Consider the following 26,514-nt stretch of genomic DNA (forward strand, 5'->3'; position numbering starts at 1 on the left):
TCGCCACACAGGGTATCTGAACTCATGGCAGAAAGCCAATCCTTGGCTGGAAAGAAACCCAGTCTCACAGGTGGGAGGGACTGCACTGGGGGTGGCCTAAGTGTTCAGACCAGAAGAGATGTGGAGCCCAGTGCTTGTCAGAGGAGCCACAGTGCTGGTTCACAGCATCAAAGAGCCAATCAGACTGAGGCTCTGAACATAGTTTGGGAAGAGGGGAAGGAGTGGGCAGGGACTGGGTGGTGTAACACTTCACAAGACAGAGGCAGGAGGGTAGGGGAAGGGACCAAGTAGGCTCTTGAGTTCCAGTCTCCAGCTTCCAGTTACTGGCCTCTAGCACTCCCTCCTACTGAAGCGTATTTGAACTAGGGTTAGAGTCTTGCCAAAGCCTAGTCTTCCAGGCCAGCCTAAATAAAGACCATAGACAAGGGAGTAAAAACTCTGGCTAGAGGGCAGAATCTATGCACTGTGTGGGACACACACACACCCACCCACATGAATGCATGCACACACACACACACATGCACACACACGTGCACACACACATGCACAGGCACACACAAATGAGACGCAAATGAGTATGCAGAGCAGGACCTGCCCCTGACCACTTGGGACAGCAGGCAAGCCAGACTTTATTGACTTTCTCCAGTGCCCAGTGGGCTGCCTCGGGCTGTGGACATTGGACATTGGGGGATGAGCTCAGAGCAAGGCTTCTGGGCTCAGAAGGGATGTGACTGCCTGGTCACTCAATAAATGACAGACATCTTCCGACTTGATTCCACTGTCTTCTTCAGGATGGTGCGGCAGCTGGAGCCAGAGCCAGAACTGAAGCCTGAGCCAGATACGGAACAGGAACCCATGGTGGGGCTGTATCCAGATCCCTGGGGGATCTCGAAGCCACCAGTAACGATGCTAGAGCAGCCTCCAGACCCAAAGCTGCCTTGCCAGCCTCTGTGGCCACAAGTGCCCACTTGGCCTCCACATTCTCCTCTGGGCATGGACACTTGACCCCCACATTCTTCTCTAGGAATGACCACTTGGCTTCCACAGTCTCCTCTCGGAATAACTGCTTGGCCTCCACATTCTTGTCCAGGCATGACCACTTGACCCCCACATTCTCCTCTAGGAATGACCTCTTGGCCTCCACATTCTCTTCCAGGCATGGTCATCTGGCCTCCATATTCTCTTCCAGGCACGGTCACCTGGCCTCCATATTCTCTTCCAGGCATGGTCACTTGACCCCCACATTCTCCTCTAGGCACGGTCACCTGGCCTCCACATTCTCCTCTAGGCATGGTCACCTGGCCTCCATATTCTCTTCCAGGCACGGTCACCTGGCCTCCACATTCTCCTCTAGGCACGGTCACCTGGCCTCCATATTCTCTCCCAGGCACGGTCACCTGGCCTCCACATTCTCCTCTAGGCACGGTCACCTGGCCTCCATATTCTCTCCCAGGCACGGTCACCTGGCCTCCAGATTCTCTTCCAGGCATGGTCACCTGGCCTCCATATTCTCTTCCAGGCACGGTCACCTGGCCTCCACACTCTCTTCTAGGCACGGTCACCTGGCCTCCATATTCTCTTCCAGGCATGGTCACTTGACCCCCACATTCTCCTCTAGGCATGGTCACCTGGCCTCCATATTCTCTTCCAGGCACGGTCACCTGGCCTCCACATTCTCCTCTAGGCATGGTCACCTGGCCTCCATATTCTCTTCCAGGCACGGTCACCTGGCCTCCAGATTCTCTTCCAGGCATGGTCACCTGGCCTCCATATTCTCTTCCAGGCATGGTCACTTGACCCCCACATTCTCCTCTAGGCATGGTCACCTGGCCTCCATATTCTCTTCCAGGCACTGTCACCTGGCCTCCACATTCTCCTCTAGGCACGGTCACCTGGCCTCCATATTCTCTCCCAGGCACGGTCACCTGGCCTCCAGATCCTCTCCCAGGCACGGTCACCTGGCCTCCATATTCTCTTCCAGGCACGGTCACCTGGCCTCCAGATCCTCTCCCAGGCATGGTCACCTGGCCTCCAGATCCTCTTCCAGGCATGGTCACCTGGCCTCCAGATTCTCTTCCAGGAATGGTCACCTGGCCTCCATATTCTCTTCCAGGCATGGTCACCTGGCCTCCAGATTCTCTTCCAGGAATGGTCACCTGGCCTCCAGATTCTCTTCCAGGAATGGTCACCTGGCCTCCAGATCCTCTCCCAGGAATGGTCACCTGGCCTCCAGATCCTCTCCCAGGCACGGTCACTTGGCCTCCAGATCCTCTTCCAGGAATGGTCACCTGGCCTCCAGATCCTCTCCCAGGTATGGTCACTTGGCCTCCAGATCCTCTCCCAGGCACAGTCACTTGGCCTCCAGATCCTCTTCCAGGAATGGTCACCTGGCCTCCAGATCCTCTCCCAGGCATGGTCACCTGGCCTCCAGATCCTCTCCCAGGCATGGTCACCTGGCCTCCACATTCTCCTCTAGGCACGGTCACCTGGCCTCCAGATCCTCTTCCAGGAATGGTCACCTGGCCTCCAGATCCTCTTCCAGGCATGACCACATGACCTCCACATTCCCTTCCAGGCATGACCACTTGGCCTGTACCAATTCTTCCAGGCACAACTACTTGGCCTCCACAAGTTCTTCCAGGCACAATGCTGCCCTCTGTTATAGCTGCCAAGAAAATGCATTGGTGTCACAGCAGGGTCTTCCACACCACAAGAGAACCCTACTCTCAAACCCCCTCATACTCACACACAGTGACCTGGCTGGTGTGCTCCGTGGATATCCTGGAAGAGGAGGGAAGAAAAGGGGAAATGCTAAGAAAGGCTGTAAAGACTGTAATCCCCCACCTTAACTCCCTCCCAGCAGGGTTAGTTGCCCTTAGTGACTAACAGGGTCAGGAAACCTCTCAAAATCCCCTCTAGCAAAGAGAGGCCTGCACGGGCCTTCCGTCCTCCCCAAACCCAGCCTCCTAAGCCCAGGTGCTCCCTAGTTCCCCCACCTGCACTCCTCACTCTCCAGCAACCTCCGGTACATGGCGATCTCCACATCCAGGGACAACTTCGTGCCCATCAGTTCCTGGTAGTCACGTAGCATCTGTGCCATGTCCTGCTTGGCTGTTCTCAGGGCAGCCTCCAGCTCATCCAGCTTGGCCTGGGCATCCCTCACAGCCATCTCCCCTTGCTGCTCAGCATCAGCGATGGCCGACTGCAGACTGTCATTCTGGGGCAGGGGTTGTGGGGGGGGGGGGTGAGTAGAAATGAAGGAGAGAGCAGTCGTAAGCCTGACAGGGATGATCAAAACACCCACCATGGATATAATCTGAGGACCCAGACAGACCCTGATTTCATGCACTCAAAATTATGCATGACCACCCATGCCTGGCCCCTCTCATCCTTGGGGAAAAAACGTTGCCCAACAGTCTCTTTTCCCATGGCAGAGGGCTCAGCAGGGTCCCCCAACATCTTCACGTCTACCTAGAACCTCGGAACATGATCTTTTTGGAAGCAAGATCTTGACTGGAGTACTCAGTTAAACATCTCAGGATAGCACATGGTACTTAGGGTACATCCTAAATCCAGTCCCTGGATGCTGAGAAGGTAGGAGGTATAAAGAGAGAAGCAGAGGTAGGTATGGGAGATTCAGCATCCACTCAGATTCAGGAAGGAAGAAATCCTCCAAAAGCTGTCACTGCTATGTCCCCAGCACAGGAACAAGATCTCCTTTCTGTGTCCCAGAAAGGTGATAGGTGGCTGAGTGGGGACCCAGAACTCTGAGACAGTATCAGTCTCTCAGGCCTGTGCAGAAAAAGCGGTGGGTTCTCCAAGACAAAGTACATACAGTGGGAAGAGGCTATGACTCCTCAGGGCCGGCCCTGGTGTGCTTAGTTTAAAAGTGGGTACACAGAATGCATGGAAGCAAAATGCCAAATCACGTGAAAAATAAAAGTAAAAATCATAAATAAATACATAAATACATACATACATACATACATACATAAATACATAAATACATAAATAAAATAATGGGCTGCAGGGTAGAGAGAGGGTTCTATGGTCAAGAGCTCTGGTTGCTCTTCCAGAGGACCCAGGTTCAATTCCCAGCACCCACGTGGTGGCTTGCAATGTCTGTAATTACAGTTCCAGGGAATTCAACACCTTCTTCTGGCCTTCATGGGCACCAGGCACATACATGATGCGCAGACATATTTGAGGACTTGCTGTAAAATCATGAGAAGGGGAGTCCGGATAACACTACCCACTGAGCATCTCACACGTGCCCCACATAAATACTTACCTGACTACTCTATGCTCACCACCCACTGGGGGGTCTCAAATCCAGTCTTCTGCTTCGAGAAACATGAGCACAAACTTGGTAGCTAGTAAGTCATCGCCGTTCCCCTCTGAGAGGGCAGGGCACTCTCTGGAAGGTCAGGCTACCTCAGACCTCCTCAGCCTTCTGAGATCTCCTGAGAAGGCTCCATACATCTCCTTTTCTCAGGCTCCCCCCATCTCTCACATACACGTTTCCCAAAGGGAAACCAGAAAAGTATTTGACCTGAAGTTCCTGTGTGCTTGTGGAGGGAGAGTCAGAAGAAGAGATGAGCTGAGAGCTAAAGTAGCTCTCTCCCCCAAGAAGGTGAAAAGCAAGATGTCTACCTGAGTGCGGACTGTAAATGATGGTCCTCCTTGCAGTGTCAAGCACACACAGAGGCTCTGCCCCAGAAAGCTAGCATGCAGAGTGGAGTTCACAGAGAGCAAGCAGTTCAGATCTGTCTCCACGAAATGATCTGGAGCCCCAACCATTTACCCAGACACACACATACACACACACACACACACACACACACACACACACACACACACACACACACACACACACACATCCTCATATGAGCCCAGCTGGGAAGCAGACAGTTAGTGGTGGAGGAAGAAGACACCAAGCAGCTATAGACACTGGGAACATACCTGCTTCCTGAGGCTCCCAATCTGACTCTGCAGCCTATGTATGGCCTGCCGAAGCTGGGAAATCTGCACCTGCGCTTCCTTCATGCTGTTCCCTTGAAGCTGGGCTGATTCCTGGAGTTCCTGGTACTGAGGCACAAAAGTAGCGCCGCTGGTTGAGTTGGAGCTACCTCTGACCCTAGAATCAGGTACATGCCATCTTCCCACCTCTTGAGGTGCCTCCCAGTGTCTGCATCTTCCCAATGGTCATCAACTGCTTGAGCTCAGGACATGATAGGCATGCCTGCAGAGGTCCAAACCTGTCTCCCCATTTCTGTTGTCCCCCTCCTGCGCTATGGACACAGCGCTACCCTCTGAGCCCCAAACCTCAAGTTTATTATCAAAGCTGCCCCAATAGGACCAGAGTTGGTGACCTCCCTGGCGTGTGAGTAGGACCACCCAACCCTTCCCATCTTGCTCCTTGGGCCACAGCACCTTGGTCTGGAACACAGCCTCAGCCTCGGCCTTGCTAGTCCGCGTGATCTCCTCGTAACGGGCACGGACCTCAGCAATGATGTCGCTGAAGTCCAAGCAACGATTGTTATCCATGGACAGCACCACAGACATGTCGTCTGCCTGCGTCTTCAGCTGTCCCAGTTCCTATGGAAGAGGCCAAGTTCAGTGTCCACCACCATGGATCCTTATCCTCTGTCTCCCTCAGGGGAGAAGGGGGCCTGAATGTCCATCCATGTGCCCATCACCCAGTGGGGGTCCAGATTCACAGAGTAAGGATCACTGAGGTGGTCTCCGGTGACTTTTGAAGTGTGGATAGTAAAGGGAAAATACCCACGAGGCCCCAGGTCACCTGTCCCTGCCTCCCCTCTCACCTCTCATCACCCCCCTTCCCACAATCCTCCCACCCCACTTACATTGGTCACCTCACATTTTCTCTGGCTGAGGACATGACCTCAGTCCCAGCATCTACCTGACTGAAGAGCTCCTCCCTCCTTCATGTTTCAGACTGATTTCGCCTTTTGCATCCCGCTTCTTTGCAACCACCACCTGTCCCTGTTTCCAACCCTCCCTGTCCTCTGTAACATCTACCATTTTCTAGCCCAGGGTGGGATTTCTATTCACTGAGACTGCTGCTTCTGTCTGCCTTCTGACAGAAGCGCATGAGGGTTTCATCTGGTTTCATCTAGTACTTCATTGATGGACTCTCATGTTGATGTTGGGTAGCTAACTGTCAAATGATGAGTGACCACAAACCAAAGCTATTCTAACAGGCTTCCCCTCCTTGGAGCTCCCCTCCTGGCCCCAGGGAGCCTGTCCTTCCTGTCCCCTTTCCTAATTCCTCCCCGTTTTTCACGGGTCCTTACTTCTTCATACAGACGTGTCAAGAAGCAGACGTGTTCTTTCAGAGACTCCAGGTTGCCTTCCAAATCCATCTTGCTCTGGAAAACCTCATCCACGTCCTGGGCACAGGAGACAGAAACCGTGCATGCCCCACTTCCTCTCAGGACACCCGTGCTGCTGTGTCTGAAGACCCCCTTTCTTCTCCCCATCCACCCTGCTCAGCACTATCTGCAGGATGCTGTCCCTGGTTAACCCCAACCCTCTGTGCTGCCTCTACTTCTGCCCCTGCCTCTTGCCACCCTGTAGTAAGCCCAGAGCCTGTCAAACAGCACTTCAGTCAGATCTTGGCTTTAAATCACTGTGTCTAGGTAAATATCCCATCCTGTCAGAGGGTGACTACATTCAGAGTGCCAACGTGTCCTTGATCACTATCTCCACCCTCTGGCCTCCCAGCCCAGGACCAGGCCTAGGACATAGTAGGGGCTTTCTGGGCGTTTGAGCCCCTCCCACCTTCTTAAGGACCACAAAATCATTCTGCACAGAGGCGTGCTTGTACGCTTCCTGGTCATACCTGCAAATGGAAAGGGGGAGTCAGGCACAAGTCAGAGCCCACCCCAACATTCTGTACCACCAAACTCTGAGTGTCTTCAGAGGCCTCAAGTCAGGAGCCACCATTGACCTCTCTCATTTCCTGTTAGGGGGTTCACACGGCCTCTCTATACCCCTGTGTCAGACTCTCAGCCTGTATCCCAGAGGACAGCAGGCCACGTGTTTTGATGGTTTCCCAAGCACTCAGAGGCCTCTGAACAGGAAAAGAGGGTTTTGTCATGGCAACAGGACACTCCACAGCAGATATGAAACTTTGGGTGCTTCTTCCTCTACCCCCTGGCCCCCATCCTGCTGCTTCCCAACTAGCCCTGAGGACCACAAAAGGAGATGACCTTTTCCCAGAATGTAACAGTAGAAACCACCACAGCTGGGAGAAGCAAGAGGCCTGCCCTCGCTCTCCAGCCCTCACCACCCCTCAGCCCAGGGCTGTCTGCCCAACCAGGCTGCCCAGGTAGAGGGTCTAGAACCACAGTCCAGCCATAAATCACACCATGGATCTGGGGATGTATGCACTAAAGTGACTTTCCTCCACCCAAGACCAGAGCACATCTGAGTCATGTCAGCCTCATAGCCTGCTAAACAGGAATTTCTCGAGAAAGCTATCAAGATGTTGTTTAAATAAGCCCTTCCCAGTCCTGACCAAATACATGGTCCTTTGTGGCTAGGCTTCAGCCCTCTGGAGAGAGCCTTCAACATTTTCCCCAGGTCTCTCTGGGCCTGGATGGGGGTGGGAGTCTCCTCTACATATTACAGGTAAACCTTGTGAATGAGGAGAGAGGAAGTCAAGAGCCAGAATGGAGGTCAGTCATGCAACACTGGGTGCTGGACACTTGGGAGACCCTCAGGCAGGCAGAGCATCACGCACCACCCCCCAGACACCACACCCAAGCATTTGCCCTACTTGGACTTATATTCATCCTCCTGGTCCTGATAGGTCTTCAGCTCAGAGTCCAGAGCCCTTCGCTCTCTCTGCAGCTCCTCCAGCTGCTGCCTGAGTCGGGCTAGGCAGGTTTCGAAGATGCACTCTAGACCCTGAGGGCTGCGATTGCCCTGCAGCTGCTGCAGCAGCTCCCACTTGGTCTCCAGTACCTTGTTCTGTTGCTCCAGGAAGCGCACCTATAACCAGACACAGGGTCCTGAGACTCCTGGGACTTCCCTGGCCCAGCCTCTGGAGAGGGAAGCCTAGAGACCCTCTTATGGACCCCTTTTTCTTGCCTTCCACCCCTGCCTGTGCAGAGGAGCCTCAAGCCCTCCCATAAGAACCTGTGCATATCCATGATGGGATGCAACAAGAGATCAGACTTCCTTCTCATCACTAGCCAGCTTCTCTGTGTCCCTGAGTCCCAGCCATGGAATAGCGGGGCATTGGCAAACCAGAAAGCCTCTAACTAGACCCTGGGAGGACATCCTTGCCACTGAAGTGATTAGAAAAAGCGGCAGGAGGTTGGATTTCCTCACTCTAGTTCATCTTGTCTAGAGCAGTTGTCTGTGAGAGGCCCAGAGGCAGGGGGCCAGGCTGTTTACCCCTCACCTTGTCAATGAAGGAGGCGAATTGGTTGTTGAGGCTTCTGATCTCTCGAGTCTCCTGTGTCTTCACCACCTGGAACTGGGGGTCAACCTCGATCTTCAGTGGGGTCAGCAGACTCTGGTCGACAGTCACTGCTTGGATGCCCCCTGGAGGGCACTGGGAAAATCCAGGCCCTCCCTTACCCTGCCCAAACCGTATCCCTTGCCTGGTCTCTGCCCCCCAGGCCCTCCCACAAGAGCTTCCTCTGCATCTCCTGGAGGAACTAAGGCTCCTGCTGCTGAAGCCAGTCCTGCCCCGAGCCCCTGAAAAGGCAGAACACGCTGAGTGGGCGCTGAAGCCCCTCTGGGCCCGGCATGGAGAGAGAGACATGGCAGAGACAAACAGGCCCGCAGCTTCAGACAGACTGGAGATGGTCACGGTGTATGTGCTTCTGCCCTGGGGCCCTGGCACGAGACTTTTATCCCCTCCCGTCCTTGGGCTGGGCCTTGGAGAGCAAGATGTTCTCAGTCTGACTGTGTCTGCCACTTGCTGCGGCTGACCTGCTCTGACACACCTGGGGAATGGGTACGTGGCACGTGCAGAGCCTGAGGTAGGAGACCCAGTCCCTGCCCCAGAAGCCAACAACATGCAAGCATCTCAAGATCTGAGCCACGGTTCTAGGCATCAACATTACTGGGGGGTATTCAAGGAAGGCTTCCTGGAAAAAGAGTGAGAAAAGTTTGTGCAGAGGAGAGGGTAGCATGGGGAAGTTGGACAAGGGAGAGCACAGCTCCCAAAGTGAGATCCAACCCCACAGAGACAGCACAGACCCTGAACAGCCAGGCTGGCAGAGGTTGTGCAGCAAGGACACACCATGATGTAGAAATGAACAGAAAAGCAGGGCACCCAGTCCCTCCTTTGGCCCAACCCAGCAATATCATCCAAGAGACAGCACCTGCCCCACACCGAGCAGGTATCTTTAGCCAGGATCTATACAGCAGCAGCCAATCCTGTGCTCTATTCCTCCCAACACACTACCCCAGGTCCCTCCAGCTGAAGCCCTTCCAGTGGATAAATGAGTGGCAGCCACTCCAAAATAAACTGTGCATCTAGGAGACTATGCCTAGAGCAGAAACAGAGGGTCTGGGATTCTCCCAGGATGGATCCCATCCCTGGTCTAGCAGGGATGTTCACCTAATATTACTGTGGTCCAACCTCCAGCCTGAGGCAGGGTCTCCTCATCCTGCAGGTGGTCCAGCTACTCCCGGGGAACTGCTAAGCCTCTCATCTCTGATTCATGGGGTTTCCTTTAGTGGGACAACAATGGCCCTGTTCCACTTCCTCTCCGAACACCTGGTGAATGCTGAGGGTGGACTATTTGGGGGTCTTTGAGGATGTGACTCCAAAGGAGAACAAACAGAAACTCACCAAACGCTGGAGAGATGCTATGAGGAAATCATTCTTGGCAATTAGCACAACCCTACAGGTGCTCCACCCAAGCCAGACAGCTGTGCACAACATGGTTCCGCTCCCTCCAGGAGTGAAAAGCCCCCAGCCACCGGCATCGCCTCGACGGACATCGACGGACATGAAGAACGTCTCTGAGGAGGCAGAGGTAGCAAAGAAGTTCAAGCAAGGTATGAGGGGTCAGGGAAGCCAGAAAAGAGGAGAGAAAAGATCCAAGAGAAAGCTGCCAGGATAGAGGAAGGGGAGGCACACTGAGCTGCCTGGAATCTACTTGGACCCCACTAAAACCTCAGCCCCAAAATATCCCCCACCACAGTCAGAGGCACTGTAAAAGGAAGCTTTGCCCACGTGTAGAGGAGTGAAACTGGATCCATATCTATCATCCTGCATAAAGATCAACTCTGAGCAGAGCTCTGTGTGAAACCTGAAATGCTGAACAGCTAGAAGAAGACATAATCAGCACCCTGCAAGACGCAGGTACAGAAAAGGGCTTTCCCAATAAGACGCATTCGTTCAGGAATTAAGCCCAACAGTTGACAAATAAGACCTCATAAAACTGAAAGCCAAAAGTGGGAGAGAATCTTTGCCGGCCATACATCTGATCGAGGGTTAATACCCAGGATATATAAAATAAAGAACTAAAAAGGAAGAGCCAAGAAAACAAATGATCCATTTAAAAAAAAAAAAGTAGAAGTAGGCTATAGTTCTGAACAGAGGGTTCTCAAAAGAAGAGATAAAGTGCATAATAAATATCTCAAAGTGTTCAACACCTTTAGCAATCAGGAAAATGCAAAACTGTTTTGAGGGGCTATGAGATAGCTCAGCAGGTAAAGGCACTCGCTGCCAAGCCCTAGCACCTGAGTTCAATTGCTGGGACCCACGTGGTGTCAGGGAGAACCAACTCTCACAGGTTGTCCTCAGTCTCCATAGATGCGTGTGTAGCATCGCTCACACACACACACACACTAACTCACATATACACACACATACACATTCACACACTCACACGTAGATAGATAGATGATAGATAGATAGATAGATAGATAGATAGATAGATAGATAGATAGATAGATAGATAGATAGAATAGATAGATAGATAGAATAGATAGACGATAGATGTATATGTAGGTAGGTAGATAGATGGATGAATGAATAGGTAGGTAGGTAGATAGATAGATAGATAGATAGATAGATAGATAGATAGATAGAATGAATAGATAGACGATAGATGTATATGTAGGTAGGTAGATAGATGGATGAATGAATAGGTAGGTAGGTAGATAGATAGATAGATAGATAGATAGATAGATAGATAGGTAGATAGATAGATAGGATGGATGGATAGATGGATAAGTGAATGGATAGATAGATAGATAGATAGATAGATAGATAGATAGATAGATAGATAGATAGATAGATAGATGGATGGATGGATGGATGGATGGATGGATGGATGGATGGATGGATAGATAGATAGATAGATAGATAGATAGATAGATAGATAGATAGATAGACAGACAGACAGACAGATAGATAGATAGATGATACTAAGATGTGAAAAATACCTTGAGTCTCACATTCTGCAATCAGAATGACTAAGATCAAGGAAACAAGTGACAGCGAATGGCAGTGGGCATGTGATGCATAGACACAGTGGAATACTACACAGCAAAAGAAACTGAAGCCTCGAACTTTCTAAGTTAACAGACGGAACTAGACCACTTTCTACCAACTGAGGCAGCCCAGACCCAGTAAGACCAACGCCACATTCTCTCTCTAATTGTGGAGTCTAGCTCCGAATCTCTACATGTATGTAACCTGGAGTAACCACAGGAGACAGGAAAATAAAAAGGGTTTATGCTGGGGTGGGGGAGGCTGTAGCGAGGGAGATAGTTGGGCACCCATTCTATGAAATGAGAAAATGGGGTGAGGGACTTCATCTGGGAGAGGGAAGAAACAATGAGGGGCGAGAGAAGATGGAGAGAAAACACCAAGGATGGTTGAAAAAGCTTAGGGAAATCCTATTTTATGCTTACTTAAAAATACATCCGTGCCTGTGTAAACATACATAAGTAGTTAGATGGGGCTGTGACGTTTGTGGGGATACTGCTCTTTTCAAGAGCCACAGACTATCTAGAGAAAAAAAAATGGTACCAAGCATGGGAAATCTCCCTCTGAGTTTTTAGTTCATGGCACTTCAAGAGACTAAAAACAATGCCGGCTGTTGTCATTGCCCTTTGTTGCCTCGAAAAAGGCAGTAAATAAGTTAAGACCCTATTGATAAAGACACCACACACTCGCACACTTAGGGCCCAGGACCTGGAGGAACTTCCTGAAAGTCCCTGTGGTGACAAAGTGCTATGCATGCCACCAAGGGGAAAGCAATCAACAGGCCTACCCAGCTGTAAAGCTTCTGATCACAGTGACTGGACCAGAAAGATCCCCACGATGGTGCAATAGGGACACCTTTATCTTAGGGTGACCAGCACTGTCTAATTGGGCGTAAAGTCCACTCAACAGGAGGGAATGTGTGCCTGGTATTGTAAACCTGGCCAGCTACCCATGGCTGGAGTGGCCACATTGCCAGTTCCTAATTCTGTGTTCTAAATACTTCAGCTTATACTCAAAGATGGATGTAGCTCTTATCCCTCACCAAAGTAGCGTTCTTTTTGCAAGAGGTAAAAACTATTTCGTGGGGACACTAGAGGTCAAAATACAGAGAAGAAGAGACAGTGGGATGCTCAACCCCCAATTACATCTGCAACACAATCCCTAAGGCTTGGAGAAAACCATGAAAGGGGGCAGAAATATTTCAAGAGCCAGGGGACCAGATCATCTGCTGTGAGGTCGAATCTTCTCTATATGACAGGGACGCAGCACGGTGACTCTCAACCATACAGTTGCCTGAACAAGACCAGCATTGTGACAATATCAGTTGACAGTGTGGGCAGTGTAGACAGGAAAAACTCTACATGGCCCCATTCCTAGATGAAGAGCTACAGGTCATCAGTGTTTGCTAAAAAGGGGACACTCATTCTCCTCCAAGAGTGAGCCCCCACATAGTTTGTCCAGTCCCAAATGGTTGGCACTGAACACATGTACACATGAAACAAGCTAAATAGACTCAGTAACAATAATAATTAGAGATCATAAATGTGGGGGTGACATGGGATGAGTTGGAGGGGGTTGGAGGGAGTGAAGGGGCAAAAGTGATGTAGATACAGTGCTGTTTGTTTGTTTGTTTGTTTGTTTGTTTGTTTTTCTGTGTAGCTCTGACTGTCCTGGAACTCACTCTGTAGACCAGGCTGGCCTCGAACTCAGAAATCTGCCTGCCTCTGCCTCCCAGGTGCTGGGAATAAAGACATATGCCACCATGTCCAATGATATTAAATTGTTTAAAAGAGAAAAAGGAGTTGGAGCCTCCCTGCCTGCTGCCTCAGTGGGCCTTGCTTACGTACATCTCTGGGGTCCCACAGGGACTGAGCTCAAACATCTTTCTCCCACTTTGTGTTGAAGGGGGACGGGTGTCACACCAAGCATGGGGTCAAATCCACGTCTGTGACGATTCCATGCCTGTTACGCTATGCAGCATGAGATCCACAAGAAGCTATGAGGTCACAGGATCCAATGCCTTTGTTTTGCACTTGACCTGTTCAGGCTCCTGAGGGTGTGGGGCAGGAACAGACCATGCTTTCTTAGTAACCAGAGAGATTGCACCAGCTGAACTCACATGATGTCTGCTCTGGAACTCAGTCTAGGATCTAAGGGACTTAACCAACAACACCCACACAGAAGACAGTACACGGAATGAAGCCAGCGCACCTCCTGCCCTCAATCCAGGAGCCTCCACATTGCCCAAATGAGCCTCTGGCTTTGCCTCATGAAGCAAACCAAACCCTCAAAGACCCTGTCACTCCACAATGTGTGCTGGCCTGGCCGCCAGCCAGCTGAGGGGTAGCATTCAGTAGGCATCCAACAGTGTTAGTTTGAAGAGATGAACTCTGTGTGTGTGTGTGTGTGTGTGTGTGTGTGTGTGTGTGTGTGTGTGTCTGTGTGTCTGTGTGTGTCTGTGTCTCTGTGTCTGTGTGTCTGTGTGTGTCTGTGTCTCTGTGTGTGTGTGTCTGTGTCTGTGTGTGTCTGTGTGTGTGTCTGTGATTGTGATTCACTTTGTGAATGTGAGGAAAACATTCTAGCTCTGGGTTACAGCCTGATTCCTCTTTTTTACTTTATCTTGAGACAGAGTCTCCTTCAGTTGCCTAAGCTTACCTTGAACGAATTCTGTAGCCCAGGAGCAGGCTTTGAACTTAACAATCATCCTACCTGGGTGTCTGGAGTACCTGGATTACCAGTCTACACCACCAGGCCTGGCAAATTTCGATCTTAGACAATCACACAGGATCCCCCTGTGACAAATGTGAAGTCATTTATAAGACAATACAAGCCCACCAACATGGCCCAGCAGGTAGAGCCTAGCAGAGAAACAGGTTATTAGACAGATCTTTATGTACAGGTTTACCCAAAAGCCTGAAAATTTGAGTTCTGTTCTTGAAACCCACTTGGATAGGAGAGAACTGACTCCTACAAGCTATTTTCCCACCTCCAGTAGTGCAAATATACACACATACACACATACACACATGCACACATAAACATATACACACATACACATATACACACATGCACACATACACATATACACACATGCACACATACACATGCACACATATACACATACATGCACACATATACACACATGCACACATACACATGCACACATATACACATACATGCACACATATACACACATGCACACATACACACATGCACACATACATATATATACACATACACATGTATACATATACACACATGCACACATATACACATAACATGCATAATTAACTATTGTTCAAAGAGCAGGCACTTAAAGTCCAGGTACCTGGTTAGGGGATGGGTAGAAACGCCACCAATAAGACATGAAAGTAGGAAGGGAGACCAGTTGAAAGAGAAAAGAGATCTGTAGATGTGAGAAGGGAATAGGTGAGGGTATTGGGGTGAAATGATCAAACTCCATTATATCCCTGTATGAAAGGGTCGGAAGAAGAAAATAAGGCCACAAAGTTTGGAGGTGGAGGGAGGTGCAGGGGAAGCTTCTGGGTCACCAGCAGCAAAACGAAAACTGTCTGGAATCATCAAACTGGACCTTGACGCTCAGCACAGCCCAGCGGTGCAGCCACACGTAGGTGGTGTGACATGTGTCCTCTGCCCCCCTTTCTCCAGGCCAGGCACTGGGGGTGGGGTTGGTTTGAGTTGTTGTTGTTGTTGTTGTTGTTGTTGTTGTTTTATTTTTCCCAGTTGTCATAGATTCATTCAGGACACCTATTGTGTGCCAACCACTGTGCTAAGGATTTTGCGGAGGCCAAAGATCCAGTATGAAAACTTAAGAGTCTGATATTCTCTTAACAGACATTAAAAATGATACAAGTAGGAAAGAACAGAACATGAAAAGGGCCTGAGCCTGGCCATCCCCTGGCTTACTCTGGACTATGCCAGGAATGCCTCAAGACCTTTGCCCTTCCTATTCCCCTTCCTGCATGGTCCCTCCCAAGATGGCCATACAGGCTGCCCCCTTGCCTCCTTCAGGCATGTGTTCAAGAACTTCCTTACTTGGCCACACAGCCTAAACCAAAATGGTAGCATTGTGCCCATCCACCCTCTGCCATTTTCTGTGTCCTCCCTGTTCCCTACCATGCCCAGTGTCAAACTGACTCAGTCTGTTTCTCAGCATCCTGATGTGAGGCCCTGAGCTCCACAGGGGCAGAGATTTGCCTGTAGCTCCCTTCCGTCCTCTGCACCTCGAACAGCAGCTGATGTCTATCTAGCAAGGGCTCAATAAAGATTTGATGACTGAAGAAATCCCAGCCCAGTCTTATGTTGTGGCTTCCATATATCTTTCAGCTTCTAACAACCTGTAGGGTCTCAGTGCTCTTCTCTGAGGTCATAGCTCTGTTCCTGGGCCCCACCAGCCCTCCAGGGCTGAGAAGCATCCCAAACATGAGACACGTGATTGAGCATGAGCGCTTGCATACATGCCTACATATGTATGTGTGTGTGCAGGCACTTTCATGTGTGTGTGCACGTGTGTTCATACATGTGTATACATGCATGCACACATATGAGAGTGTGCGCATGTGTGCATATATATACATGTATGCACCTGTGTATGAGTGCACACAGATGTGCATCTGCATTTGTGAGTGTGTGTGTGTGTGTGTGTGTGTGTGTGTGTGTATGTATACGTTTGTGCATGGGGACATGATAGATAAGGCCTTTTTGCACCCAGAGAATATCTAACCCCACAGAAGATCTACTCATGAGTATACAAAATCAAGAGTAGAAAGGACATGGGTGAAACTGCTTTGGTTGTAATGGGGAGGGAAGGGGTTGGTCTACTAGCACAGTCTTGAAAGTGTGAACAGATCCCTGTAGCACATCACTAGATACCCTCCCTCTGGGACTCACCCAGCTGTGGTCTTACTCAGCCCCACTGTCCTAACTCTCCTGGAAGGACATCAAACATCTAGTCACATCCCTCCTAGACCCCAGTGAGCCTTTGTCTGCGCTGCAGCAACTCTACTCAACCAATTACCTGTTACTCTGCTCCCTGCCTGGGTGCCTCACATTGGACCACCGTGCATGCCCTCCTCACCTGTGCTAGACTGTGTCCCCTGGACTAAGTGGACAAGCACTCGTTATGTGAAAGTGAATGAGTCTTCCAGTGTTCTTAGAAGAAGAGGACCTATCTTACAGATGGAGAAAAGCCAATGCCCACAGAAAGGGAAAAGTCAGGCACCCAGGCTGGAGTCCTGTGCCCATGTGCCAGAATTACAAGCATATGCATAAAATATTTGGTATAAGGATTTTAAAATAGAAAAATTAAAGGCATAAAGGGAGCCTGAGTGAGTGTGGTCTAGCCTCCAACCAGGGCCAGCTCCAGCTTCACCAGCTCTGAGCCTCTATCCCCCTTCTTAAGGCATGTATGCAAGCACTCATGCTCAATCATGTGTCTCATGTTTGGGATGCTTCTCTGCCCTGGGGGGTTGGTGGGGTCCAGGAACAGAGCTAGGGTCTCAGAGAAGAGTGCTGAGACCCTACAGGTTGGTAGAGGACAACATGAGACCGGTATCCTGGATGAGCCAGGAGCAGCACCCTCTGATGGTGTTGCTTCAGGAAGACTCTGGCTGGTCCACACTTGCTTCCTTATGCTGTTTAGCCCTGAAGAGGCCTAGTAAAGGAGCAACCTTGCTTTCCCTCCACCATGTGCAGTTTCGCTGAGAAAACCATGCTCTGCATGAGAAGGCCATGCTCTGCATGAGAAGGCCATGTTCTATATGAGTGTTGTGTCTGGCCAGCAGATCACAGCCTGGGTTCTAGCCTGGAAAGGCATTTTGGAAACCTGGAAGAGAAGAAGGGCTAGGCGGGCGAGAAAAGGATGCAGCTAAGACAGGCATTCTGATCAAAGCTCAATTTTACTATTCCGCACGCAGTTATGAAGCAGAGGGAGGGGGCCCGATTCCCGCCAAATAATCTTAGGGTCCAGTAGCAGGTGACCACATGATGGCTTCGGAACAGGAAAGCGGCAGGCTCCAGCAGTGGGCGTGGCAGAACGATTGAGCGGCAAGCTCCATCCAGGTGTAAACAGTGGAACCCTGGGGGAGGAGAGGCTACACATAAGAAGGCCATGCTCTGCATGAGAAGGCAATACTATGCATGAGATGGTCATGCTCTGCATGAGAAGGCTATACTATGCATGAGAAGGCTATGGTCTACACGAGAAAGCCATGCTCTACATAAGAAAGCCATGCTCTGCACAAGAAGACCACGCTCTACATGAGAAGACCATGCTCTGCATGAGAAGACCATACTATGCATGAGAAGGCCATGCTCTACATAAGAAAGCCATGATCTGCATGAGAAGACAATGCTCTGCATGAGAAAACCATGCTATGCATGAGAAGGCCATACTCTGCATAAGAAGGCCATGCTCTGCATAAGAAGGCCATGCTCTGCATGAGAAGGTCATGCTCTGCATGAGAAGGCCATACTATGCATGAGAAGGCTATGGTTTGCATGAGAAGGCCATGGTCTGCATAAGAAGACCATGCTCTGCATGAGACATGTGCTCTACATGAGAAGGCCATGCTCTGCATGAGAAGACCATACTATGCATGAGAAGGCTATGCTCTGCATGAGACATCTGTGCTCTACATGAGAAGGCCATGCTCTGCATGAGAAGATCATGCTATGCATGAGAAGGCCATGGTCTACATGAGACATCTGTGCTCTACATGAGAAGGCCGGCCTCTGCAACATGGGAGCTCAGTCACCCCTAGCACCCTGTTCTCAGACTTCCAGCCTCCAAAACTGTGGTAAGGAAATTTCCATTCTGACTACACACAAAGGAGGAGGGAGACGAGGAGGGGAGGAGAAGGAGAATATCAATGAGCTTTTGACTCCAATAATTAAAATTAATGGGCCTACATAGCACTTTACATACATTAAACATTCATATGTAGGCTAACATGCCAACTTTACACATGCCAACTCTTTGGTCCCTGCTTCCTGGAAGAAACTTCTATTACTAGCACCATCTTACAGAAGAGGAGCCTACAGAGTTGAGGCACACAGTGGGAACAATTAATTTGCTGAAGGCTGCACAGCTTATAAATCGCAGACGGAATTTGCTTCTGTGTGGCTGGGTTCCCAAGTCTTTGCTCCTAACACCATACAGTGATGCTCCCAGGAACCCAGGAATATCAGTGTTGAAGGAAGATACTTTAGCCAGGAGAAGCCCAGAGAGGCAGGTCAACTTAACCTAAGACCACATAGCAGATCCAAAACTGAAAACCCATCTCAACATATATTCATCCTGTCAACATTTATGAAGCACATAGCACATTTGAGACACTGGGCTAGACCAACCATGTCAAGTGGAGATTAGTGAAGGTCTCTGATTTACAGGTCCTTGCAATCCCATGAAAGAGGAAGAGGGAGTGGCGACCCAGCGTGGAACTAGTGCATATGATAAATCACAGGAGTACCACTGGAGCAAGTGTGAACCAGCAGGCAGGAGCTGGGGTCTTCCTGAAGCAACAACATCAGAGGGTGCTGTTCTTGGCCCCATCCAGGACACCCAGGTCCTCTCAAGGGGGATAGAGGCTCAGAGCCTGTGAGCAGAGACAATGAAGATGGAGCTGGCTGTGGTTAGAAGCTAGACCACATTCACTTGGGCTGGTTATTGTTTGAGAGACCACCCCCATACTACTTATCCCGGCCATCTCTCCCCACCCACCCACCATGGACAGTACAGTGACTTCTGCTCACTGGTCATCATAGTCTGGGCTTTGACTTTTGCAGCTGAGAAACTCTAATCTTGGGTATCCTGATTCTTCCAAATATCCATCACTTGCATCTGCTCAGTACCAGAACGTCTCAGCTTTGCTCAGTCACTGAGGGCTTGCCAGGTATCCTTACCTGTACTCTTTACCATCATCATCACCACCATCACCACCACCATCATCATCAACATCGTCATCACCATCATCATCATCACCACCACCACCACCATCATCATCGACACTGTTATTGTTTTGAGGCAGGGTATCCTATGTAGCCCAGCCTTGAACTCAAGACACGCCTGGGGCAGAGGCCTGCAAATCTCTGTGAGTTCGAGGCCAGCCTAGTCTACATGTCAAGTCCTAGGATAGCCAGAGCTACCCAGAGAGAGCTCCCTCCCCAGTTTTCCTACTTCCCAAGTACTGAATGAAATTCAAGCCAGCTTGCTTTTCTCCTATCCAGACTATAAACAATCACACTCCACAAACTGCACGTTGAGGGGTTCATTCTAATTTTTAATGAATATGCAAGCGGGGTTTAATTGTTAATATGTAACAGGTCTGTCTGTGGCCACCTTGGTCTCCTTCGAGGAAACACACACTTGTGTTGTTAATATAACTAAATGGGCACCAGAAGGGTCCAAGATTCCCCAAGCGGGAGGCGGTAAGGCCCACCCAGGCAAGGTGTGGTAACCTATAACCAGCATACCCAGCTATCAGACTATTGAATTCCAAGAAATTAGAATTCCCAGAAATTAGAATTTCCAGGAACCTCATACTGGGAGAAGAAAGAGTTAATGTCTGGGCCAGCCAAAAGGTGTGGGGGTGGGGGGGAGGAGTTTGTTTCCCTAAGAGTTACAACTTCAAGACAATGATAGTTCAGGGACCAGACCACACTCTAGTCTGGACGGCCGAGCTCCACATAGGCCTGGTCCTCTGCTTAAACTTAAACCTATGCCAGGACCCAAAGATGAAATTAGTGGGTCATTGTCCTGCCTCCCAGAGTGGCCACATTCAACAAGCAGGAAAAGACTGGTTTGTTAAATTGCCTTAGGACAGGTGACTAAACCTGGCTTACTATGGATGACATCCAGGCTCTGGCCCTTACAACACTTCCCCATTTCTAGCCTGGTACAGATATCCTCTTGGTGTCATGACAGACAGTAGCCCGCCCACCCTTCCTCTGCCCAAGTCAGGACAGCACAGCTCCCACTGTCTGCCCCCGCCCCTCTCCTGCCTCACTAGGGACAGAGAGCCATGTTGTCCTCTCTAAGCTGCAGGAAAATGGCAGCACTCCCTAGAGGATGGGTTCATTTACAACTAGGTATGGGTATGCTTCCTGATGTCTGTGCAGCCCCTCACCAGAGCAAGGCCCCAAGCCAAGAAAGAGAGCACTTCCAAGACAGATGCTTCAAGAAGAGATTTGCAAAACTGTACCTAAAGTGAGCCCGTGTCTTGCTGTCTTGCGTTCTAAGGGACAGTGGGATAGAAGGCTGACACAGTGGGGTGATAATTACACATTTACAGGCCGCCTCTTAGCACCTCTCTCCCACATCCTCACCCCTGTCCCCGAGGAAGCAGGATGGGCCATTCTATGGACACAGCAATCAGAACAATTACCTAAGATCCCAGAGAGACCTAAGGGTCTTCCAAGCTCAGTCTTGGAAGCCCCCGAGAGCCCCAGAGCTGATGCAGCGTGGCTGCCCCTGTACTTCCTGACGAAGGGCTGGGGAGGAAGGCCCAGGGAGAATAGAGTGTTGTCCTCTACCCTACCGTGCCCAGCAGTGTGGCAGGGGCAGGCTCCAGTCCCACAGCCAGCTCTCCTCACTCTTGGTCTGTGAGGGGACACAAGGCTGTTTCCAGAACTTGCCAAGGATCCAAGCTAAAACCCCTCGGGTGCTGCGCAAGTACAGCATCGCTGAGCTGTGCCCTCGACCTTCTTTTCTCTTTTCATTTTGAGTCAAGGTCTATCTAAATTACCCAGACTTGCCTTTGAACTCCCTATGAAGCCCAGGCTAGCTTTAACCTCTCAGTCCTCCTGCCTCGGCCTCCCATATATCTGGAAGCACAGCTCCCATTTGCTATGAATGTGTCCACTGTGGCTGACTGTGGGACTGTCCCAGACAGACGAGGAGGCAGGAACATCACACACGTTCCTAGACAAAACTTGGAGGCTCCTGAGAGGGAAGAAGGAAGTGTGTTCAGACTACAAGACTTGAGCTGAGAGCCCAGACTTGCCAACCTGGGCCCAGCCCCCAGCGCTACCCTGGTGATCCAATCAGGTTCTGCCGGTTGGGTGGTTGGGTACTCTACTGCTAGCAACAGCCCTGGCTCAGTAAATATTTTGAGGCACGTTACCAAGGACAGCCTCCGATACCCAGAGGCAGCCTGGCTGCTCCTGGGGAAATGTTCCCAGTGTTCCCGTACATGAGGATGACCAGAATGGCTAGGAGAGAGCTGAGGCTTCGTGGGCCAGATCCCAGCCTCCACCAGCTCTCCAGCCTTCTCCTAAGCCATGCAGAGAGCCCTGCTGTGTCATGGAGTGAGATTCAAACTACAAGAGCAATCCACAGCTCACTAACAGACACAGTTGAGCGTCCCCACCAGCTCTGAAGAATGAAGATGGCCTCACAGCCAGTGAAGGGTGATGCCACACTATGGCACACTGTGGCACCTCTGCATAAGTAAGCCTACCACTGTGATGTAAATAATTTTATTATTACTGTCATTGTCCCAGAAAAGCTTGGGAAACTCTGACAGAGGTGAAGGCCCATACCCCTGACACACATAAACCTTAGAAAATAAGAACTGAACCAAGTGTGCTGGCATACACTTGCGATCCTAACACTCAGCAAACTGAGGTAGACAGACCCTGGGTCCATCTTAGGCTATGTAAGAGCAGTGTTTGGTGTCAGGCCTGGGGTAAAGGCCTGAGGGCTAACTCAGTTGGTACAATGCATGTCTTGGGTTCAGTCCCTAGCACTACACACCGTACCCCACCCCTGAAATCCCGGGTGGAGGTAGAGGCAGGAAGATCGGGGGTTCAAGGTCATCCTCAGCTGCATAGTTTGAGGGCAGCCTGGGCTACACGAGCCTGTCTCGAAAGAAAATGAAAAGCAGGCTTCATAGAGAGATAAGAAGGCCTGGTGTGGCCTCTCACGCCTTTGATCTCAGCACTTAGGAGACAGAGGCAGGCAGATCTCTGTGAAGTCAAGACCAGCCTGGTCTATAAGGAGAGTTCTGAGTCAGTTAGGATCACATATTGTTACTCAGTCTTATAGAATTATTATTATTATTATTAATAATAATAATAATAATAATAATAAAGAGACGGGGCTGGAGAGATGGCTCAGCGGTTAAGAGCACTGACTGCTCTTTCAAAGGTCCTGAGTTCAAATCCCAGCAACCACATGGTGGCTCACAACCACCTGTAATGAGATCTGATGCCCTCTTCTGAGGAGTCTGAAGACAGCTACAGTGTACTTATATATAACAAATAAATCTTTAAAAAAAAAGAAAAAATAATAATAATAAGAGAGAGAGAGAAGCAGGCTTGAAGGGACAGTTCGCTGAGGCACTGCTTCTGACGTTAGGAAATAACCCGAATTTCTTAACTAACCCCTAACCCACTCACTCCCTCAAAAGACAAGCACAAAATCCCCATCTAGTCATCCTCCTTCCCAAGCTGAGTCACACCCGTTGTCGGGTCATGGGTCACGGCATGGCCATTATGGCCAGGGAAGACCTCTGGACTGGGGCAGCAGACAGCAGCACCCTGGACCAAGGGTCTACCATGGCTACCTAAAATCTGGGCAGCCACCACCAGGCCTGAAGATAGAGAATATGGTCCAAACCACCGAGCCACCAGAGCCCACCTGGCAGCAAACCTGTCCCAGAGGCCTGACATGTGCCAGTGACTGAATGACAGAGCAGAGAGTCCCAACAAATGGCCTTGTAAGGTGCCCTTGTTTCAATGCAGAGAGAGGAGAGGCTACCTGCTAAGGTTACATAGCAAGAGCCAGACAAGCACTTGATAGACCAGGGCTGCTTCATCCTGAGTTTGGAACCTGAGGTGGGGGTACTGGAACACAGAGGGGGACCTCAGCACCCCCTATGTCAGACAAATTCACTGTCATCACCATCTGAAAGCTAAGCACTGTGGGTACTTCAGATTCGGTGGCCAAATAAGCCTGCTGCCTCCAGCAGTGAGGACAGCTCTGTGACCTTGTCAGCTTGCACAGCCTCCTATACAGTCGGGAAGCTCTCCTGTCTAACCTTAATCCTTCCTGCTGCAACATCAGCCTGGTTACTCTCAGTCCAAAAGCTATTTGCTCTCTGGCTGGCTCAGCCTATGCATCCCAGGGCCCTCTCCCAACTCCTGACTCAGCGAGCCCATTGTTGCGTTGCCTGCTAGGGTGCCAGGAAACCCCAGCAGGTGAACCAGCTAAGCTTGTGGGCAGGAGCCTGGAAGGAACTGGTGAAGGATGAGGTCGGTGCAGGAGCTGAAGGGACCAGCAGATTCCCCCCAGTGCCTGGCTTTTTAAGTCTAGTCGTCATTTTTAATGTGGATGGGGGTCCCAGGGCTAAGCCTGTGGTGTTTCCTGTCCTATATACAAATAATGCAAGCCCACTGTTCACATTTTTAAAACAACAGACAATAAAATGACATTTGAAAAAAGTACGGGGGAGCAGGAGATATGACTCCGTGGGCAAAGGAGCTTGCTGTCCAGCCGGAGAACCTGCGTTCAATCCCAGAGACCTACATGGTAGAAAGAAAGACAAATTGTCTCTGACCTCCAAGTGTGAATGCCTACACATGTACATACAACAAATCACACATAAAAATAACATGGGCAAATAACTAACTGTAATACACTTTTTAAAAAATGTGTGTGTGTGTGTGTGTGTGTGTGTGTATATATATATATATATATATATATATATATATATATATATATATATATATATAAAATGTATATGAGTACACTGTAGTACAGATGGTTGTGAGCCTTCATGTGGTTGCTGGGAATTTAATTTTTTAGGACCTCTGCCCTCTCCAGTCAACTCCACTTGCTCAGTCCCTGCTCGCTCTGGCCCAAAGATTTATTATTATACATAAGTACACTATAGCTATCTTCAGGTGTGTTAGATCTCAATACGGGTGGTTGTGAGCCACCATGTGGTTGGTGGGATTTGAACTCAAGGCCTTTGGAAGATCAGTCAGTGCCCTTACCCCCTGAGCCATCTCACCAGCTCCTGTAATACACTTTTAAATAAGAGAAAATTTAGGAAAAAATAAAAATAAAACAAAACCCTTTCAAAAATTAGATCCCCCTGAAAGTAGCCAACAGAACATCAGGGTACAACCTTCCGGACACTCACAAATACAGACGGTCAGCATCCTCCAGTTGACATGTGTTTACTTTAGACTTACTCTGAACAGGATGTTGCTCGAGCTGGAGGTACAACTCTAAGCAACAGCTGTAAATCCAGGCCTGGGCTGAGGCCACAGCTCAGGAATAGTGTTTACCCAGCGCACATCAGACCTTGGATATAAATAAGGAAAAGTAGAGAGAAGGAGAGAAGAAAAGCCAGCATGGGTCTTATGGGCTACAATTACGCCTATGACCTGTGCTTAAGCATGTGCGTATATGTATGCATATATGCACATGTTTGGAGTGGCACTGCCTCCCATGCAGTGGGACCATCAATTACCCTTATCTTTATGTATTTTTATAGTGAGATCACACTACACAGGAAGATTTCGACAGGCTTCCCTATCTGCGTCGTATAAATCCAAGTGTATGGCTGAGTGTTCTCTCTCTCTCTCTCTCTCTCTCTCTCTCTCTCTCTCTCTCTCTCTCTCTCTCTCTCTCTCTCTCTCGCACACGCACACATGTACACTCGCATGCACCCTCAGGGGGGGGGGGTCAAGAGGGGGAAAGTGCAGCACAGTCCCATCCTGGTCCTAGCTGGCATCCAGGCTTTTCCAGGACACATTCTTTCCCAGCATTCCAAGCTGGGACAGGGTTCTCCCACACTCGACTCCCCCTGCAGGTAGCCTAGGATCCTGCAGCCCGAACTGTCCTGGGAACCTGCAGTGAGGTCTCCCAGAAGCCCCCTTTCCCCACCAGCTCCTGGATGCCTGATATCAGAACAAATCACTGATACAAAGGAGCCTCCGAGAGAGGTGACTCTCCTGGGGACTTAACTGTCACAGCTGATCCTGGGCAAAGTCATGAGACTTAGACTCTCGGGAAGTTAAAGCCAGGGATTCTAGTAAGGGATTTCAAGCAAGGAGCCAAGTAAGGCTGAGAGTCAAGAGAATGGGTTTCTGTGGGCTGAGGGTGAGGGTCAGGTGCTATCTCCACAGAGCAATGACAGTGGGACCTGGGGCAAAAGGCCTGGCCTCCCTAAGCTTCCCCATCTGTGACCAGGGAATAACAATCTCTATTCCTCCTGGGAACACGGTGTGTGTGAGACAAGACTATACCTGCAGCGCCCTCAGAATGAAAGCCAAGCACCAGCTGTTAACTTTCATCATTAACCTCAAGACCCTGTTCCTCAATCACCTACCAGGCCTGCCCTATCAGATACCAGTCTTCTGGGACTCCTTCAGCTCTGGGGGAGCTTGTGAGAAGCATGAACGGGAATGTGCCAAGAGCACGCTCATTTGGAACCGTGTGTGTGCGCTCACAAGAGCATAAATGAATGGGTAGTCATGGTGGTACACACCTGAAATCCCAACACTCAGGATGCTAACACAGGAAGACAAGGAGTTTGAGGCCAACCTGGGCTACACCCACAGACTGCCTCCAGAGAAAAATAAAATGGAGAAAATATATAAAGGCATGGCCCACGTGTATGCAACATTTAGCTGCATATTGAGTGTGTAAAGAGTGTAAGAGGGGCATGCAGGATGGAGAGTGTGCCAGGGACAGGTGTTATGAATGTGTAAGAGCTGGTATCTGAGGTTGTATGTGGAGGTCTGGACTCCCCACACACATCCTAGACACATAGCTCTCGGCATGAGTGCTTTGTCATTGACAGCAAGGTTCCATGCTGTAAGATAGTCTCTGACCTGACTTTCTTCTCCTCCTAAGCTTTGAGGGTTTCCAAAGAAAAGCCTCCAACTCCACCCCTCCAAGCCTCACAACGCCCTCTGATCGAAACTGGAAGGAGACCAGAGCCAGTCTGCACGGGGTGCTCGCTCTCTGTAGGGAAGCCCCGTAGGCTGGTGCC

The 26,514-nt window shown here is 50.0% G+C and overlaps 1 protein-coding gene across 3 annotated transcripts in view; it reads right to left on the bottom strand.

Moving 5' to 3' along the window:
• Positions 1 to 576: 576 nt before the first annotated feature.
• Krt78 (keratin 78) overlaps positions 577 to 26,514 on the bottom strand; it is a 50,624-nt gene continuing 24,686 nt past the window's right edge. The window contains exons 4-13 of one of the 3 annotated variants that reach the window (XM_011245680.2): positions 9,839 to 10,011; positions 8,435 to 8,509; positions 7,805 to 8,019; positions 6,805 to 6,865; positions 6,318 to 6,413; positions 5,434 to 5,598; positions 4,963 to 5,088; positions 2,997 to 3,217; positions 2,747 to 2,781; positions 577 to 2,665 (exon numbers count right to left, since the gene is read on the bottom strand). In XM_011245680.2, coding sequence (XP_011243982.1) covers positions 744 to 2,665; positions 2,747 to 2,781; positions 2,997 to 3,217; positions 4,963 to 5,088; positions 5,434 to 5,598; positions 6,318 to 6,413; positions 6,805 to 6,865; positions 7,805 to 8,019; positions 8,435 to 8,509; positions 9,839 to 10,000 — 3,078 coding nt within the window. In that variant the 5' untranslated portion in view covers positions 10,001 to 10,011 and the 3' untranslated portion in view covers positions 577 to 743. Of the gene's footprint in view, positions 2,666 to 2,746; positions 2,782 to 2,996; positions 3,218 to 4,962; positions 5,089 to 5,433; positions 5,599 to 6,317; positions 6,414 to 6,804; positions 6,866 to 7,804; positions 8,020 to 8,434; positions 9,347 to 9,838; positions 10,012 to 26,514 lie in introns of those variants that run through there. The other 2 variants (XM_006521114.4, NM_212487.4) reach the window with 2 other exon arrangements.

The sequence above is a fragment of the Mus musculus genome, chromosome 15, assembly GCF_000001635.26.
Source record: "Mus musculus strain C57BL/6J chromosome 15, GRCm38.p6 C57BL/6J".
In the NCBI taxonomy this organism is placed as follows: domain Eukaryota; kingdom Metazoa; phylum Chordata; class Mammalia; order Rodentia; family Muridae; genus Mus; species Mus musculus.